The 19,951-nt window shown below is 46.2% G+C and overlaps 1 protein-coding gene across 1 annotated transcript in view; it reads left to right on the forward strand.

Moving 5' to 3' along the window:
- Positions 1-9,013: 9,013 nt before the first annotated feature.
- The window catches only part of LOC311105571 (uncharacterized protein), a 39,465-nt gene continuing 28,527 nt past the window's right edge, over positions 9,014-19,951 (forward strand). The window contains exons 1-2 of the mRNA XM_084147756.1: positions 9,014-9,254; positions 14,672-14,715. Of these exons, the coding sequence (XP_084003882.1) occupies positions 9,192-9,254; positions 14,672-14,715 (107 nt within the window). The 5' untranslated portion in view covers positions 9,014-9,191. The remainder of the gene's footprint in view (positions 9,255-14,671; positions 14,716-19,951) is intronic.

Raw genomic sequence — 19,951 nt, forward strand, 5'->3', positions numbered from 1 at the left:
GGGCGGGCGTTGGAATGGGCTACGGCCGTCTGGCAGAGAGGAAGAGCTGGGTTCCTTTGGGAGGTTCGTGGCTCTGTTCAGAGAAGTCTTCGATCATCCACCGGAGGGCAGAGATGGGGGTGAGCGCCTACTCCAACTACGGCAGGAGGACCAGACCGCTGCAGAGGACACCCTCACCTTTCGTACAGTGGCAGCATCCAGTGGATGGAATGAGCCGGCGCTCCGTACCTTATTCAGAAGAGGATTGCGTAAGGAAGTCCAGACGGAGCTGGCATGCCGAAACGACACCCTCTCATTGGACGCACTCATCACAATGGCCATCCGTCTGGATAACCTTCTTCGGGAGCGTTGGCACTCCCATCGCCTCTCTCCCTCCTTTGTTGACCGATCTGAGTCAGAGCCTGAACCCATTGAGGTAGGGGCCACACTCCTCCCCGTTGCTGACCGACGCCGTTGTAGACAGCTGGAGCTTTGTCCCTATTGTGGCCAGGGGGGACACCAGCTTCAACAGTGTCCGCTACGTTGTAACCCGAGAGTCACTAGAGCAGAGGGACGGTCCAGTGATCATCCGTCTCCTGGGGTAGGTGTGAATATTCCATCTTCACTCTCCACCAAACCCTTTTAGTACCGATTTCACTAGCTGGCTGTCCCTCATGTGTTGTTTCCACCGCTCTAGTGGACTCCGGTGCTGCGGGGAATTTTATTGACCAGGCCCTTGCCTCTTCTCTGAACATAACATCATATCCGCTCTCCTCTCCGTTTCCGGTTCAAGCACTGGATAAGCAACCACTGGGATCTGGCACAGTCACACACATCACAGCACCACTCACCATCACCGTGGGACCTCTGCACCAAGAAAGCCTCCCCTTCCTCATCATCCAGGCACCTGTACACACAGTCATCCTCGGCCTCCCGTGGCTCCAATGCCACGACCCCACCATCTCCTGGCCGAGGATGGAGATTACGGCCTGGGAACCCGGATGACAGAAGACCTGCTTTCCCTTACCCTGTGGTTCCACGTCGGTTGAGAGTCCTGTGGTTGCCCTCCAGGCCGACATCCCGGAGGTTTGCCAGGATCTCCGGGACGTTTTCTCCAAGACTCACGCCAGCTGTCTCCCTCCTCATCGCCCCTGGGACTGTGCCATCAACCTGCTAACAGACTCTGTGCCTCCGCGCAGCCGCAGCTACACCCTGTCGGTGGCTGAAATATGAACAGCGCCGGGAAGATGGCTGCCGTTTTACAGCCCTCTAACCAATTGTACTATTATGTGTGTTTTTCCGCGTTATTTGTAATTTATTTTGTACATAATGTTTCTGCCATCGTCTCTTATAACCAAAAAGAGCTTCTGGATATCAGGACAGCGATTACTCACCTCGCATTGGACGAAGATTTTTTCTTCAACGAGGCGGTCGCGAAGGATATCCTACAGACACCCGACAAGGCCCAGATCCCCGTCATTCGCGTGAGGAAGAGACGGAGATATCGCGGACGCAGATCCGGGTGCCTTGTAAGGATCCGACGGCGAGCGAGTAAACTGCCTCTCCCATCAATCCTACTAGCCAACGTTCAATCTTTTGAGAATAAAATGGACGAGTTAAGATTACGGTTATCCTACCAACGGGACATTAAAAACTGTAATATCTTATGTTTCACGGAGTCGTGGCTGAACGACAACAATGATAACATTCAGCTAGCAGGCTATACGCTACATCGGCAGGACAGAACGTCTGACTCTGGTAAGACAAGGGGCGGCGGTCTGTGTATATTTGTAAACAACAGCTGGTGCACAAAATCAAATACTAAGGAAGTCTCGAGGTTTTGCTCGCCTGAGGTAGAGTATCTTATGATAAGCTGTAGACCACACTATTTACCAAGAGAGTTTTCATCTATATTTTTCATAGCTGTCTATTTACCACCACAAACCAATGCTGGCATTAAGATTGCTCTGAATGAGTTGTACAAGGCCATTAATCAACAGGAAAACGCTCATCCAGATGCAGCGCTCCTAGTGGCCGGGGACTTTAATGCAGGGAAACTTAAATCCGTTCTACCTAATTTCTACCAGCATGTTAAATGTGCAACCAGAGGGAAAAAAACTCTAGACCACCTTTACTCCACACACAGAGACGCATACAAAGCTCTCCCTCGCCCTCCATTTGGCAAATCTGACCATAACTCTATCCTCCTGATTCCTGCTTATAAGCAAAAACTGAAGCAGGAAGCACCAGTGATTCGGTTAATAAAAAAGTGGTCAGATGACGCAGATGCTAAGCTACAGGACTGTTTTGCTAGCACAGACTGGAACATGTTCCGGGATTCTTCAGACAGCATTGAGGAGTACACCACATCAGTCACTGGCTTCATCAATAAGTGCATCGATGATGTCGTCCCCACAGTGACCGTACGTACATACCCCAACCAGAAGCCATGGATTACAGGAAACATCCGCACTGAGCTAAAGGGTAGAGCTGCCGCTTTCAAGGAACGGGACTCTAACCCGGACGCTTATAAGAAATCCCGCTATGACCTCCGACGAACCATCAAACAGGCAAAGAGTCAATACAGGTCTAAGATTGAATCATACTACACTGGCTCTGACGCTCGTCGGATGTGGCAGGGCTTGAAAACTATTACAGACTACAAAGGGAAGCACAGCCGCGAGCTGCCCAGTGACACAAGCCTACCAGACGAGCTAAACCACTTCTATGCTCGCTTCGAGGCAAGCAACACTGAAGCATGCATGAGAGCACCAGCTGTTCCGGATGACTATGTGATCACGCTCTCCGTAGCCGATGTGAGTAAGACTTTTAAGCAGGTCAACATTCACAAGGCCGCAGGGCCAGACGGATTACCAGGACGTGTACTCCGAGCATGTGCTGACCAACTGGCAAGTGTCTTCACTGACATTTTCAACATGTCCCTGACTGAGTCTGTAATACCAACATGTTTCAAGCAGACCACCATAGTCCCCGTGCCCAAGAACTCTAAGATAACCTGCCTAAATGACTACCGACCCGTAGCACTGACGTCTGTAGCCATGAAGTGCTTTGAAAGACTGGTCATGGCTCACATCAACAGCATAATCCCAGAAACCCTAGACCCACTCCAATTTGCATACCGCCCCAACAGATCCACAGATGATGCAATCTCTATCGCAATCCACACTGCCCTTTCCCACCTGGACAAGAGGAACACCTACGTGAGAATGCTATTCATTGACTACAGCTCAGCATTCAACACCATAGTGCCCTCTAAGCTCATCACTAAGCTAAGGATCCTGGGACTAAACACCTCCCTCTGCAACTGGATCCTGGACTTCCTGACGGGCCGCCCCCAGGTGGTAAGGGTAGGTAACAACACATCTGCCACACTGATCCTCAACACGGGGGCCCCTCAGGGGTGCGTGCTCAGTCCCCTCCTGTACTCTCTGTTCACCCATGACTGCATGGCCAGGCACGACTCCAACACCATCATTAAGTTTGCCGACGACACAACAGTGGTAGGCCTGATCACCGACAACGATGAGACAGCCTATAGGGAGGAGGTCAGAGATCTGGCCGTGTGGTGCCAGGACAACAACCTCTCCCTCAACGTGACCAAGACAAAGGAGATGATTGTGGACTACAGGAAAAAAAAGAGGACTGAGCACGCCCCCATTCTCATCGACGGGGCTGTAGTGGAACAGGTTGAGAGCTTCAAGTTCCTTGGTGTCCACATCACCAACAAACTATCATGGTCCAAACACACCAAGACAGTCGTGAAGAGGGCACGACAAAGCCTATTCCCCCTCAGGAGACTAAAAAGATTTGGCATGGGTCCTCAGATCCTCAAAAAATTCTACAGCTGCACCATCGAGAGCATCCTGACTGGTTGCATCACCGCCTGGTATGGCAACTGCTTGGCCTCTGACCGCAAGGCACTACAGAGGGTAGTGCGTACGGCCCAGTACATCACTGGGGCAAAGCTCCCTGCCATTCAGGACCTCTATACCAGGCGGTGTCAGAGGAAGGCCCTCAAAATTGTCAAAGACTCCAGCCACCCTAGTCATAGACTGTTCTCTCTGCTACCGCACGGCAAGCGGTACCAGAGTGCCAAGTCTAGGTCCAAAAGACTTCTCAACAGCTTCTACCCCCAAGCCATAAGACTCCTGAACAGCTAATCATGGCTACCCGGACTATTTGCACTGCCCCCCCACCCCATCCTTTTTACGCTGCTGCTACTCTGTTAAGTATTTATGCATAGTCACTTTAACTCTACCCACATGTACATATTACCTCAACTACCTCAACTAGCCGGTGCCCCCGCACATTGACTCTGCAACGGTACCCCCCTGTATATATAGCCTCCCTACTGTCACTTTATTTTACTGTATATATAGCCTCCCTACTGTCACTTTATTTTACTTCTGCTCTTTTTTTCTCAACACTTTTTTTGTTGTTGTTTTATTCTTACTTTTTTTGTTTAAAATAAATGCACTGTTGGTTAAGGGCTGTAAGTAAGCATTTCACTGTAATGTCTGCACCTGTTGTATTCGGCGCATGTGACCAATACAATTTGATTTGATTTGATTTGATTTGAAACCAAGGCTATGGAGTAGTACATCCAGGACGCTCTCCAACAGGGTTTCATCCGCCCATCCACCTCCCCTGCGTCCGCTGGTTTCTTCTTCGTGGCCAAGAAGGAGGGGGGTCTTCGTCCGTGTATAGACTACAGAGGTCTCAATGCCATCACCACCAAGTACCGCTACCCCCTCCCATTCGTGCCGGCCGCCATTGAACAGCTCCGCAGGGCCCCGTTTTTTACCAAGCTGGACCTGCGGAGTGCCTACAATTTGATCTGCATCCGGGAGGGGGATGAATGGAAGACTGCTTTCAGCACGGTGTCTGGGCACTACGAGTACTTGGTGATGCCTTATGATTTAGCCAATGCTCTGTCGGTGTTCCAGGCATTCATGAACAAGGTGTTTCGAGACATGCTTGGGCGCCAGGTGGTTGTGTATACCAATGACATTCTGATCTACTCGGCCACCTTGGAGAAGCACATCGCCCACGTCCGGGTAGTCCTGGGATGCCTCCTAGATAACCATCTGTATGTCAAGGCGGAGACGTGCCAGTTCCATCAGGTCACCGTCTCCTTCTTGGGATATCGGATCAGCCCGCAGGGAGTGGTTATGGAGGAAAGGAAGGTAGATGCAGTCAGGTCATGGCCAGTCCCAACCACCAAAAACGGACTACAACGGTTTTTGGGGTTTGCCAACTTTTACTGCCGCTTCATCAGGAATTTCAGCTCCATCGCCTCTCCTCTCACCTTTCTCCTCAAAGGTGGTCGCCGTAAGTTGGTGTGGAATCCTGCAGCTGATGAGGCCTTCCGCCTGCTGAAGGAGCGTTTCACCTTGAAACAATGGGGCGCTCGATGTTGCCGGTCTACTAACCACCGGTCCTGGCAACCCTCATTATGCACACCTGCACCCCATCATGAGGCACACCTGGACTCCATCACTACCCTCATTACTTCCCCTTTATCTAGCACTCCTTTGTTATCACCCACCAGGCAATATTGTTTGTTTCGATGTTAGACGCTTCCCTTGTTTTGTATCGTTCCATGTTCTTCATAATTCAACTCACCAACTGCACTTGCTTCCTGACTCCCTGATTCTACGTTACAGCTCCAATGGTGCTCCCGAAGAGTCCATGTTGGTGGATAGGCCTTCACTGCAGGCTGCAGGGGATGCCTTTCACCAGCAGGACCCAGATATTTTAAAGGTTAAGAAGGTGGACTTTGTGGCCTTTATAGCTATGGTGATTAATGGCACTGCCAAGGTGGAGAGGAAAATAGATATCATTGTGGATGAAGTGGAGCGGTTCCTGGGACTGAAACACTTCTCGGCAGAGGAGCCGTAACACCCTCTCAGGCCCTAGAGCCTGAGAAGGGAAATATGGAGATTTGAAGGAAGGAAGAAGTGGGAGTTTTGTTTTTGTCAATGTACTATTTTTATTTGGGTGTATTAAGTTAGTTTTCCCTATCACGTATTAATTTTCTTCTTACCTTGTTTTTTCAACCCTGTCCAGTTGGTGTCGGCAATACACCTTTTTGGGTTGTAGTCCAACATTAAACCCACAGAAGAAGAAGAAGAAGAAGTGCATGTCAGAGTTTTTTTTGTTCATTGTGCTGCTTCGGCGAGAGACATGTATACGGTAGGTCGTAGGAGGAATCATGGAACAAGAACAGGAATATTGGGACAGGGAAACAGAAACATGGTTTTCTGAGGAGGAATGGAGGTGAAAAAAGAGGAAGGAGGTTGAAGAGAATGAGGAAAGCAGCAGTGGTGTAAAGTACTTGAGTAAAAATACTTTTAAGTGCTGCTTAAGTAGTTTTTTGGGGTATCTGTACTTTACTATTTATATTTATATAATTTACTTCACTACATTCCTAAAGAAAATATTGTACTTTTTACTCCATACATTTTCCCTGACAACCAAAAGTACTCATTAAATTTTTTATACTTAGCAGGACAGGAAAATTGTCAAATTCACACACTTATCAAGAGAACACGTGGTCATCCCTACTGCCTCTGGTCTGGCGGACTCACTAAACACATGCATCTTTTGTAAATCATGTCTGAGTGTTGGAGTGTGCCCCTGGCTATCTGAAAATAAAAATAAAAAAGACAATTGTGCCGTCTGCTTTGCCTTATAATAGGAATTTTACATTATTTTTACTTTTGATACTTAAGTATATTTAAAACCAAATACTTTTACTCAAGTAGTATTTTACTGGCTGACTTTCACTTTTACTTGAGTAACTTTCTATTAAGGTATCTATACTTTTACTGAAGTATGACAATTGGGTCCTTTTTCCACCACTGGAGGTTGGATTTGAATCTGAGGAAGATTGGTGTCAAGTCCAACAAACAGAGTGAGCCTTGCGCCAGACTGAGTTCTGGAGGGGAAATGGAAGTGAATGAGGGCGTGTTAAGTGAGGTGGAAGGTGTGGTGAAGAGCTTGGAACCCGAGTTTGACATCGTTGGACATGATAAAGAAGAATCTGGTCCAGTAGGAGTGAAATATATGGAGAAAGTGGACCCTTACTGTTTGGCGGATCCATTTGTGGTTTCAGGGTGGGTGAGAAATGAGTTGGGTGCAGTTGAATCAGTGAAGGTAACCTGTAGTGGACTTGTGATATTTGTTTGTGTTTCTTCTGCCCAGAGGGAGCAGGCACTCCGTGTCAAGCAACTTCAAGATCTGTTTCTTGCTTTGTTCTTAGGAACACGGCACCATTGAAAGGAGTTATTAATGGGTTAGCGTTAAGTGTGGAGGTGGAGCAATTGAAGTTGAAAATCCCTGGTGTTTGTGATGCGCGCCGTTTGGTGTGACGCAGACCAGGTGGGGAGCCTGGTGAAACAGAGGAGTCACTGTCAGTCCTTTTGCGTTTTGAGTCAGTCTCTACCAGACAAAGTAATGTCAGGATATATCAGTTATCCACTGCGTTGTTTCAGGTGCAATGTTTATGGTCATGTCACAGCAGTGTGTAGGAGGGAGATTCCAAGATGTGTGCAGGAGGGCATGGGACAGAGGATTGTGTAGTTTCGGTGGATAAAGTTGTGTGTGTCAACTGTAGGGGTGCCCATGTTGCTGGGGATCGGAAGTGTCCGGTGCGGGAGAGGCAGGTTGAAGTGGCCAGAGTCAGATTAGTGCAGAAGGTGTTGTATGCTGAGGCAGTGAATAAAGTAGAGGAGGATGGGTCAAGGGTGAGGGATCCTGAGAAGATCCCAGTGAGTAGTAGATTTTTGCCAGCACAGAGGGATAGGCCAACGAGTGATTTATGCTTCAGTGAGGTTGGCTTCTTAGCGTTCATAGCAATGTTTGTCAACTGTACTGCAGAAAGCGTTGAAATTTTCCAAGAGCACAGTGGTCTCCATCATTGGGAAATTAAACAAATATGGAACTACCCAGACTCCGTCCGACCAAACTGAGCAACCGGGCAAGAAGGACCTTGGTCAGGGAGGTGACCAAGAACCCAATGACCATTCTGACAGAACTACAGAGTTCCTTGGCTGAGATGGCCAGAAGGACAACAGTCTCTACAGCGCTTCACCAATCTGGGCTTCATGGGAGAGTGGCCAGATGGAAGACACTCCTGAAAAAATGAATGTACGCAATTTACTTTTTGAAGGCACTGTACATTTACAGAAGTCTCACAGGAACTACCCAGTGGGCACAGATGTCAGTTCAATTTCTAGTTTTGATTTACATTTGGTTGAGTTGTCAACTAATGTAAAATAAAAATTCACCATGTCATTGGATTTAGGTTAAAAGTTGGGTGAAAAAAATACTCTGTTTTCCTCGTTGATTCAACGTCATCACGTTGAGTTTTTTGGTTGAAATTACGTTGAAACAACGTTGATTCAACCAGTTTGTGCCCAGATGGTATTGCCTTTTCATATCCATTGAAGTTCACTCAGCTGCGTACTGTTTAAACCATAGACTTATGTAATTAGTTATATTTGGTGAGAGGAGCCTCATGTCAAAATGTAATTTTCAAACGTGTATGACCGCATTTTTTCCTTCCACCATTGCCTGATACAGTTTCCAGCACGGTTTTGTTGCGTTAATAACAAGTGGGTCTCTTGGAACACATTAGGCCTACTTGTAAACTGGGAGAATGGGGCTGTTGTGTGCATTCACATGATTTGAACTCGATTGACAAATGTCAAACAAGCGGTGTCAACCATAAACTAAAAGTACAGCTAACATGCTTCCAAACAAATTATAGTGTTAAAAAAGCACAATAATAAATAGTTTTTTATAAATAATGTTTTGTTATTTAATTTAGCTGCCGAAAATGCTATTATCGAAGTAATTTTCTTGCGCTAGAGTTCAGCGTGTGGGATAAAGTGGAACAGAGATTATTTCCCACTAGTAATTAGGAGTTGGAGGGTCGTTCAAGTGCATTTTTCCCAGTTTTATGCTGGTATTTACGAATGTACGAGTTGTTATGAACGCAGCATTAAACAATGTCGTTTGACAGCTGGCCAGTGGATCGCATGCGCCAAAAGACGCTGCTGAATGAATAGGAGGGAAATCAGCAACGACCGAATAACCTCGGGCGCCTTGCACAGCATCTGCTCAAATTATGACAATCTCGCCGCCTCTGCTTTCTCTAACTAAGGTATCCGTTTCCTGGACCTTGAATGGCGCTGGTCACCGTTCAGCGTTCGCCAACACCCAGCGTTACCTCCAGCCCCTGCGTGTCGGTGAGTTGTCGAGCTTGGTCGTCTGTCCATAGCACGGGATTTAAGGCTCAATTCTATTGTTTAGGGTGGACATAGTTAGCTAACAAGCAGGTTGTTGTCCCATGCACTAGTTAGATAGGGGAAACACTTTTCACGGCACTTCGATATCGATGACCTTTTCGTAACAGGAGACTGAGGATAAGGTTAGGGTTAGCGGAAATGGTCTCCTAACCTGCGACGAAAATCACTTCGTAGCTAAGTGCGGTGAAAAGAGCGTCTCAACTATCTACAGTAGCTGGCTATGTCCTGCTTTTTATGAACATGCTTTCCTACGAAATTGTTTAACTGAAATGTGTTTTAGCTGTCTGCGTTGTGTATAAATATACACTTTTGACATTTGCCTATACAAAGTTAAACTTTCCTGTTTCCAGACACGTTTTCTCTTAGCTACCACAGCCACTGGCTTGCCAGCTAGCCAGTGAAGTTTCTCTAACCTTGTAATTTAGCAAGTTAGCTAGCTATGTATAGTGACTGTTATGCAATGCAAATAATTCCAGTGCATATCTGACCTGTTTATCCCCAAGTCAATTATATAAATAGTCTTAATGAACTCAAAGAAGCCAGCTCATCAATAGTTTAGCAATCTTAGTCAGTGTAAATCTTTGTTGGCGTGTTTACCCGCGCATAGCTAGCTGACCATAATGTTGCACTCAGTCACTGCCATAAATGTTTGTAAATTACTAATGTATAGAGTTAAAACTGATCATTTGTAGTACAACAGACCTAGCTAAAACAATGTTATGGACTCTCACAACAGTTCCATATCAACTAGGCTCAAGTTATTCTCCTGTTTTGCATGAAAACCGGGTTAGTATGACATGGCTGTCAAACTACATTTTATGATCCGCATTGGGGAAGATTCCATATGACATCGAGGGTTGCCTGGCTGGCTGATATGCTAGCTGAATATTCCACATAAGGGTTGTAGCTAGACAGCCTAGCCCTAGATATTGGATGCGTCCCAAATGGCATTTTATCAAAAGTAGTGCACTATATAGGGAATAGGGTGCTTTTGGGACCTATCCATTGAAAGCAGTCAGGTCTGTGGCTAGAGAAATAAAAATAATTGCTGTTTTGCTGTGACAGCCCTCTGTGAGTTGTCAATGCCTGAATCACATTATGCCAGTATAAATGGGAAAGAGGACCTGAGGGATGAACTATGTTTCTCTCAATCAGCCATGAAAACAACTAAAGCAAAGGTCAACACAGAAATGTAGAGACAATGTGTTAAGAGCAGTCAGACAGAGAAATCAGGTTATGTAGGTGAAAGGAGCAGATAGCCTATTTACAGGTAACTGCCAAAATAAAGGAAACCTAAAGTGTCTTAATAGGGCGTTGGGCCACCAGAACAGCTACAATGCCCCTTGGCATAGATTCTACAAGTGTCTGGAACTGTATTGGAAGGATGAAACACAGAATCTCCCATAAGTATTCAATTCGGTTTAAATCTGGTGACTGAGACACACGCCCTTAAACCCCCAACAACAACTGCTCCCCGACCGCCGATGACATGGCTGTCGATTTAATGTAGCCCCCCGCACCTCTTTAATTCAGAGGGGTTGGGTTAAATGCGGAACACACATTTCAGTTGAATGCATTTAGTTGTGCGACTGACTAGGTATACCCCGTTCCTTTTCCATTTCCCTATGCTCCTTTGAGACCCCTCTTTCAAAGTCACTGAGATCTCTTCTTCTAGACCATGGTAGCCAAAATAATATATATTTGTACATGACCCTAAGCATGATGGGATGTTTTAATTGCTTAATTAACTCAGGAACCACACCTGTGTGGAAGCACCTGCTTTCAATGTACTTTGTATCCCTCATTTACTCAAGTGTTTCCTTTATTTTGGCACAGCTATGGTCCTGGGGGTACCAGCTGCCTGTCATGTGACATATGAGAGGCACCCATGTGAGTGCTCTTGTGAGATACCTGAAGCCTTCTCCTCCTGAGAAAGAGCCTCCTCAGATTTGTTCTACTGGCAGGCCATTACCACAGCAAGATACCATGCAGGTCAGGGTTATTATGGATGGTCGTGATGAAAAAGCATTATAGTTGACTGCCTTTGCTGTATGTGGACATAGTGGTATCATATCCTTTAGCTCCATGTGTCTGATATCCCATTGGACACATTTTTTGCAAAGATGTTAACACCATGCAAGGAAGATTTTAGGCCTAGCCTATTTGATATAGGCCTATATATATCTGTCACCCCTACCACTGACTATTGTTTAGGAAAGTATCAGCGTAGACTGAAGTGTCAAATATTGACTCGCCTATTAATTAAGCCTACTCTGTATTCTGAACATCGAATCAGAGAGAGGGATTGCTGGACGTAGGCATCTGCCTAGTAGCACACTAAATCCTCCCCTCTCATTGGCTCGATGCAATCCCCTGTACATCCTTCCTCCATGTGATGGCATGGTAACCATGGAGATGGGCCTGTACATAGTATTACATGTATGGTGACTTAATCACGGGAAGAGGAGGAAGCTTGCGGTCTCTCCGCCACTTCGCCACTAAAACACCTTTCTATAGCAGCCTGGATGTGAATTTGCCTGGATGTGGTAGCAGCTGATTTACATAATCTGGTGTGTGAGGGTTTATGTCCAGGCCAAGCCATGTTTGCCTCCATTGTAGTAGGCTACATTCAGTGTGACAGTCCAGCATGAACTGATATCTGTCTGCTTTTTTTATTTGTGCATGTTTGCCATCATGGTCATGCGCACAAGCCCAACAAGCAGATCTCTTTGCATAGACTAGGCTTAAATGTAAGCATTTTTGTATTCTTGAGTATAGGCCTGGGCTCTGTCTGGGGTTTTGTGTGTGTGCTCTGCTCCTCTATGAAGATGCGTTCTCTGGACCACTTTTTCCCATCCCTGTGTGTCATGTACAGTGAGGGAAAAAACTATTTGATCCCCTGCTGATTTTGTACGTTTTCCCACTGACAAAGACATGATCAGTCTATAATTTTAATGGTAGGTTTATTTGAACAGTGAGAGACAGAATAGCAACAAAAAAATCCAGATAAACGCATGTCAAAAATATTATAAATTGATTTGCATTTTAATGAGGGAAATAAGTATTTGACCCCTCTGCAAAACATGACTTAGTACTTGGTGGCAAAACCCTTGTTGGCAATCAGAGGTCAGATGTTTCTTGTAGTTGGCCACCAGGTTTGCACACATCTCAGGAGGGATTTTGTCCCACTCCTCTTTGCAGATCTTCTCCAAGTCATTAAGGTTTCGAGCCTGACGTTTGGCAACTCGAACCTTCAGCTCCCTCCACAGATTTTCTATGGGATTAAGGTCTGGAGACTGGCTAGGCCACTCCAGGACCTTAATGTGCTTCTTCATGAGCCACTCCTTTGTTGCCTTGGCTGTGTGTTTTGGGTCATTGTCATGCTGGAATACCCATCCACGACCCATTTTCAATGCCCTGGCTGAGGGAAGGAGGTTCTCACCCAAGATTTGACGGTACATGGCCCCGTCCATCGTCCCTTTGATGCGGTGAAGTTGTCCTGTCCCCTTAGCAGAAAAACACCCCCAAAGCATAATGTTTCCACCTCTATGTTTGACGGTGGGGATGGTGTTCTTGGGGTCATAGGCAGCATTCCTCCTCCTCCAAACACGGCGAGTTGAGTTGATGCCAAAGAGCTCGATTTTGGTCTCATCTGACCACAACACTTTCACTCAGTTCTCCTCTGAATCATTCAGATGTTCATTGGCAAACTTCAGACGGCCCTGTATATGTGCTTTCTTGAGCAGGGGGACCTTGCGGGCGCTGCAGGATTTCAGTCCTTCACGGCGTAGTGTGTTACCAATTGTTTTCTTGGTGACTATGGTCCCAGCTGCCTTGAGATCATTGACAAGATCCTCCCGTGTAGTTCTGGGCTGATTCCTCACCGTTCTCATGATCATTGCAACTCCACGAGGTGAGATCTTGCATGGAGCCCCAGGCTGAGGGAGATTGACAGTTCTTTTGTGTTTCTTCCATTTGCGAATAATCGCACCAACTGTTGTCACCTTCTCACCAAGCTGCTTGGCGATGGTCTTGTAGCCCATTCCAGCCTTGTGTAGGTCTACAATCTTGTCCCTGACATCCTTGGAGAGCTCTTTGGTCTTGGCCATGGTGGAGAGTTTGGAATCTGATTGATTGATTGCTTCTGTGGACAGGTGTCTTTTATACAGGTAACAAGCTGAGATTAGGAGCACTCCCTTTAAGAGTGTGCTCCTAATCTCAGCTCGTTACCTGTATAAAAGACACCTGGGAGCCAGAAGTCTTTCTGATTGAGAGGGGGTCAAATACTTATTTCCCTCATTAAAATGCAAATCAATTTATAACATTTTTTACATGCGTTTTCTGGATTTTTTTGTTGTTATTCTGTCTCTCACTGTTCAAATAAACCTACCATTTAAAATTATAGACTGATCATTTCTTTGTCAGTGGGCAAATGTACAAAATCAGTAGGGGATCAAATAATTTTTTTCCCTCACTGTACATCATGTGTCTGTATAGGACATGGTGAATGTAGCCATTGTGTCGTACATTGGGCTTTATTAACCCACTTCAGTCTCTCTCTCTGACCATGCGGCTGGTCAGAGGTTGGTGGGGGAGGGGGGGGGGGCTGCTGTGTCCAGGATTGACAGCCTGATCCCTGGGAGAAAGTTCCCTGAGTTTGGGGATTACTGGAGCAAAACAGGCTGGGATTATGGCCTGCCTGTCTGTGTCTGAGCAGGGACAACAGACTGCCGGGCCTGGCCTGGGTGGGTGGGGGTGGAGAGGGAGAGGGACGCTTCAAAACAGGCCGGCAGCCATTTCAACCCTTATCTATTCTGCCTTGTTCTGGGTTTAGTGAAATATCACAATGTCCAACCCCATGACATGGATGAAAATTGATATTTAGCGGCACATTTAGCCACCGTGGAATTCATTATCCTCTTTAAAATAAGGTTAATTCGCTCTTCCTCGGTGCCCGATGCAAAACGTGTTGCAAAATCTCCCTTGAATAGATAGCTATACACTTAAATCTAACAAGCCTAAATATTAACAGCTGGTTTTGACTGGCTGTGTAATTCTTGTTCAGAAGGTCTGGCTGCAGCACACCTCTAATATTGCTGTAGGAATCTATTTGGCTCATTGTTAGTCATTTGAGTCACTTGACTTGATTCATATGCTTATCTCTTTGTTCAGGCCGGTTATTGTGAACAAGCAACCTTGTCTAGTCATGTGACCGCAGCCGTCTGTCTGTCTGTGCGGCCACATATTGATGGGTGTGTCTGTCTGTAAATGTGTCATTACTATAGTCCGTTTATGGATACATTACAGAGTGTGTACACGCATGTTGGTTTCTGATTGGTTCTCTGCTCTCTCCCCAGGAGGTAGACAGTGGTGAGGATGACCGTCGCTCCCAGCCCCGGAGGTAAGACTATACCATTACCAGTCAAACTAAGATGATTGGCTGAAGCCTACTGTTAGCAGTAAAACAATCTCATCGTATTGTAACTATTAAGTATTTTTGGGCATTGCACTGACAACCTTTCAGGCCCAGCTGAATTTCTCCTCAATTATTGTTGGGTTCAGTGCCTGAGTCATCTGAGACTGTCTGTCATTGGACCTCGAAGCTCAGCTGTAGTTCCAGCTACTGTCCACCAGGGAGAGTTTGTTGACCAGAGTTAATGTGCTGTCTTGGCAGTTGGGTTGATCTCAATACTGTCTCTTGGATCAACTCCGCTCACATACTCTGCTGCAGAGTCAACTGACTCTCATTTAGCCTCAGACCCAGGCAGCACAGTGACGGTCAGAGGGGTCTCAGCAAACACTTGTACAGAACAGGAACATTATAATGACAGTCAGGCCTGGGCTGGTATAAAAAGCATACACATGCACACACGCATGCACAAAACAAGAGTGACTGCATATCTCCTTTCAATTTACAGTATATCACAAAATATATTTTCTACTATCTTGAAAATGACATTTCTATCAACATGTAGACTCGCTCTTGGCTAGCATCGTTGTGTCAGAATTTGTATTGACACTTAGTGTTAGGTTATTACAGGAGAAAGATGGGAAAGGAGTAATGGTTGCCGTTTTGCATCTCCAAAACACTAGGCTATATTTGAAATGCAAAATAGTTAGCCTATGTACGTATTTGGGTTTGTTTGTAGTACTCGTGTATGACTACTCCAAGTGTTTAGTCCTGCTATATTTGCATATCTGATATGTGTTACCTGTCGCTTGACGTCACTGTGTGTTTATAGAAGGACAGGATGTCACTGTTCTTGTTGTTGTTCTTGTTTGTTGGTTCACTTGTCTTAGCAGTTGGGTTTATCAGTACTGTCTGTTGGATTAAGGTCCATTCACACAGGACATACTAATAGTTATACGTTAGGCTATAGGTTATAATAGGTTAGGTTAGCCTAAAGGCTATTAACCTATAGGCTATAGTATAGTCCATAGGCCAGGGATCATCAACTAGATTCAGCCGCGGGCCGATTTATTATTATTATGTATTTTTTTCTGGAGCGGATGGTCAGGGGGCCGGAACATAATTACAAATAATTTGTAGACTGCAAATTGACTGCAAGACTAAAACATAATCATTTCAAACCTTGCTTACATTTGTATACAATCCCGTGACTCCCTATTATGCGTGGGAATACTTGAACAGATTTCTTCATGTTTTCCTGGTGTTTTTGTCCAACAATAAAAATTCCAAAGGGGAAAAAAAAGTATGTATACAGTGCATTCGGAAATTATTCAGACCCCTTCCCTTTTTCCACATTTTGTTACGTTACCCCCTTATTCTAAAATGTATTAAATAAATAAAACATGATCATCAATCTACACACAATACCCCATAATGACGAAGTGAAAACAGGTTTTTAGAAATGTTTGCAAATGTATTAAAAATAAAAAACAGATACCTTATTTACACAAGTATTCAGAACCTTTGCTATGAGACTCGAAATTGAGCTCTGGTGCATCATGTTTCCATTGTTCATCCTTCCATTGTTCATCCTTGATGTTTCTACGATTAGATTGGAGTCCACCTGTGGTAAATTCAATCGTTTGGACATGATTTGGAAAGGCACAAACCTGTCTATATAAGGTCCCACAGTTGACAGTGCATGTCAGAGCAAAAACCAAGCCGTGAGGTCAGAGAATTATCCGTAGAGCTCCGAGACAGGATTGTGTCGAGGCACAGATCTGGGGAAGGGTACCAAAAAATGTCTGCAGCATTGAAGGTCCCCAAGAACACAGTGGCCTCCATCATTCTTAAATGGAAGAAGTTTGGAACCACCAAGATTCTTCCAAGAGCTGGCCGTCCGGCAAAACTGAGTAATCGGGGGAGAAGGGCCTTGGTCAGGGAGGTGACCAAGAACCCGATGGTCACTGACAGAGCTCCAGAGTTCCTCTGTGGAGAAGGGAGAACCTTCCAGAAGGACAACCATCTCTGCAGCACTCCACCAATCAGGCCTCCACCAAACAGTCACTCCTCAGTAAAAGGCACATGACAGTTTTCCAAAAGGCACCTAAAGGACTCTGACCATGAGAAACAAGATTCTCTGGTCTGATGAAACCAGGATTGAGCACATTGGCCTGAATGCCAAGCGTCACGTCTGGAGGAAGCCTGGCACCATCCCTACGGTGAAGCATGGTGGTGGCAGCATCATTCTGTGGTGATGTTTTTCAGCGGCAGGGACTGTGAGACTAGTCAGGATCAAGGGAAAGATGAACAGAGCAAAGTACAGAGAGATCCTTGATGAAAACCTGCTCCAGAGTGCTCAGGACCTCAGACTGGGGCGAATGTTCACCTTCCAACAGGACAATGACCCTAAGCATACAGCCAAGACAATGCAGGAGTGGCTTTGAGACAAGTATCTGAATGTCCTTGAGTGGCTCAGCCAGAGCCTGGAATAATGGCGCCAGAGGGGATGGCTGCGGTTTTACTGGCTCCTAACCAACTGCGCTATTTTTTTGTACGTTTTTTCGCATTGTTTGTAAGTTATTTTGTACATAATGTTGCTGCTACCATCTCTTATGACCGAAAAGAGCTTCTGGATGTCAGAACAGCATTTACTCACCTCGAACTGGACGAAGATTTTTTCTTTCGACGAGACCAGACCCAAATCCCTGTCATTCGCGTAAAGAAAATACGAAAATACAGGGGGCGGAGATCAGGGTGAATTGTGAGAATACGTCGGCGAGTGGGTAACCTTCCTCTACCATCCGTGCTATTGGCCAACGTGCAATCGTTGGAAAATGAACTGGATGATCTCCGTTTGAGATTATTCTACCAACGGGACATTAAAAACTGTAATATCTTATGTTTCACAGAGTCGTGGCTGAAAGACCAGACTGATAATATAGAGCTGGCTGGGTTTTCCATGCATCGGCAGGACAGAACCTCTACGTCTGGTAAGACGAGGGGTGGGGGTGTGTGTCTTTGTCAATAACAGCTGGTGCGCGATGTCTAATATTAAAGAAGTCTCGAGGTATTGCTTGCCTAAGGTAGAGTACCTCATGATAAGCTGTAGACCACACTATCGAGACAGAATTTTAATCTATATTATTCGTAGCCGTCTATTTACCACCACAAACCGATGCTGGCACTAAGACCACACTCAACGAGCTGGAAAGGCCATAAGCAAACAAGAAAATGCTCATCCAGAAGCGGCGCTCTTAGTGTCTGGGGACTTTAATGCAGGCAAACTTACATCTCTTTTACCTAATTTCTACCAGCATGTAAGATGTGCAACCAGAGGAAAAAAAAAATCTCTAGAACACCTTTACTCCACACACAGAGACTCATACAAAGCTCTCCCTTGCCCTCCATTTGGCAAATCTGACACTAGTTCTATCCTCCTGATTCCTGCTTACAAGCAAAAACTAAAGCAGGAAGTACCAGTGACTCGCTCAATACGGAAGTGGTCAGATGACGCGGATGCTACGCTACAGGACTGTTTTGCTAGTACAGACTGGAATATGTTCTGTGATTCATCCAATGGCATTGAAGAGTATACCACCTCAGTCACCGGCTTCATCAATAAGTGCATCGACGTCCCCAAAGTGACCATGTGTACATAACCCAACCAGAAGCCATGAATTACAGGCAACATCCACACCGAGCTAAAGGCTAGAGCTGCCGCTTTCAAGGAGCGCGAGACTAATTCTGAAGCTTATAAGAAATCCCGCTAAGCCCTCAGGCGAACCATCAAACAGGCAAAGCGTCAATACAAGACTAAGATTGAATCCTACTTACGCTCGTCGAATGTGGCAGGGCTTGCAAACTATTACGGACTACAAAGGGAAACCCAGCCGCGAGCTGCCCAGTGACGTGAGCCTACCAGATGAGCTAATTGCCCTTTTATGCTCGCTTCGAGGCAAGCAACACTGAAGCATGCATGAGAGCACCAGCTGTTCTGGACAAATGTGTGATCACGCTCTCCGTAGCCGATGTGAGCAAGACGTTTTAAACAGGTCAACATTCACAAGGCTGCGGTGCCAGACGGATTACCAATGCGCGGACCAACTGGCAAGTTTCTTCACTGACATTATCAACCTCTCCCTGACCAAGTCTGTAATACGTACACATTTCAAGCAGACCACCATAGTCCTTCTGCCCAAGAAAGCGAAGGTAACCTGCCTAAATGACTACCACCCCGTATCGCTCACATCGGTAGCCATGAAGTGCTTTGAAAGGCTGGTCATGACTCACATCAACACCATCATCCTGGAAACCCTAGACCCACTCCAACAGATCCACAGATTACGCAATCTCAATCACACTCCACACTGCCCTTTCCCACCTTGACAAAAGGAACACGTGTGAGAAGGCTTTTCATTGACTACAGCTCAGCGTTCAACACCATAGTGCCCACAAAGCTCATCACTAAGCTAAGGACCCTGGGACTAAACACCTCCCTCTGCAACTGGTTCTTGGACTTCCTGACGTGCCGCCCCCAGGTGGTAAGGGTATGCAACAACAGATCTGCCACGCTGATCCTCAACATTGGGGCCTACAGGGGTGCGTGCTTAGTCCCCTCCTGTACTCCCTGTTCACCCACGACTGCGTGGCCAAGCACGACTCCAACACCATCATTTAAGTTTGCTGACGACACAACACTGTTAGGACTGATCATCGACAACAATGAGACGGCCCATAGGGAGAAGGTCAGAGACCTGGCAGTGTGGTGCCAGGACAACAACCTCTCCCTCAATGTGAGCAAGACAAAGGAGCTGATCGTGGACTACAGGAAAAGGAGGGCCGAACATGCCCCCATTCTCATCGACGGGGCTGTAGTGGACCGGGTCGAGAGTTTCAAGTTCCTTGGTATCCACATCACCAACAAACTATCATGGTCCAAACACACCAAGACAGTCGTGATGAGGGCACGACAACACCTTGTCCCCCTCAGGAGACTGAAAAGATTTGGCATGGGTCTCCAGATCCTCAAAAAGTTATACAGCTGCACCATCGAGAGCATCCTGACTGGTTACATCACCGCCTGGTATGGCAACTGCTCGGCATCAGACTGTAAGGCGCTACAGAGGGTAGTGCGTATGGCCCAGTACATCACTGGGGCCAAGCTTCCTGCCACCCAGGACCCCCCCGATCTAACATCTCTGGAGAGACATGAAATTAGCTGTGC

This window comes from Coregonus lavaretus, assembly GCF_964263955.1.
Source record: "Coregonus lavaretus genome assembly, chromosome: 30".
Lineage (NCBI taxonomy): Eukaryota > Metazoa > Chordata > Actinopteri > Salmoniformes > Salmonidae > Coregonus > Coregonus lavaretus.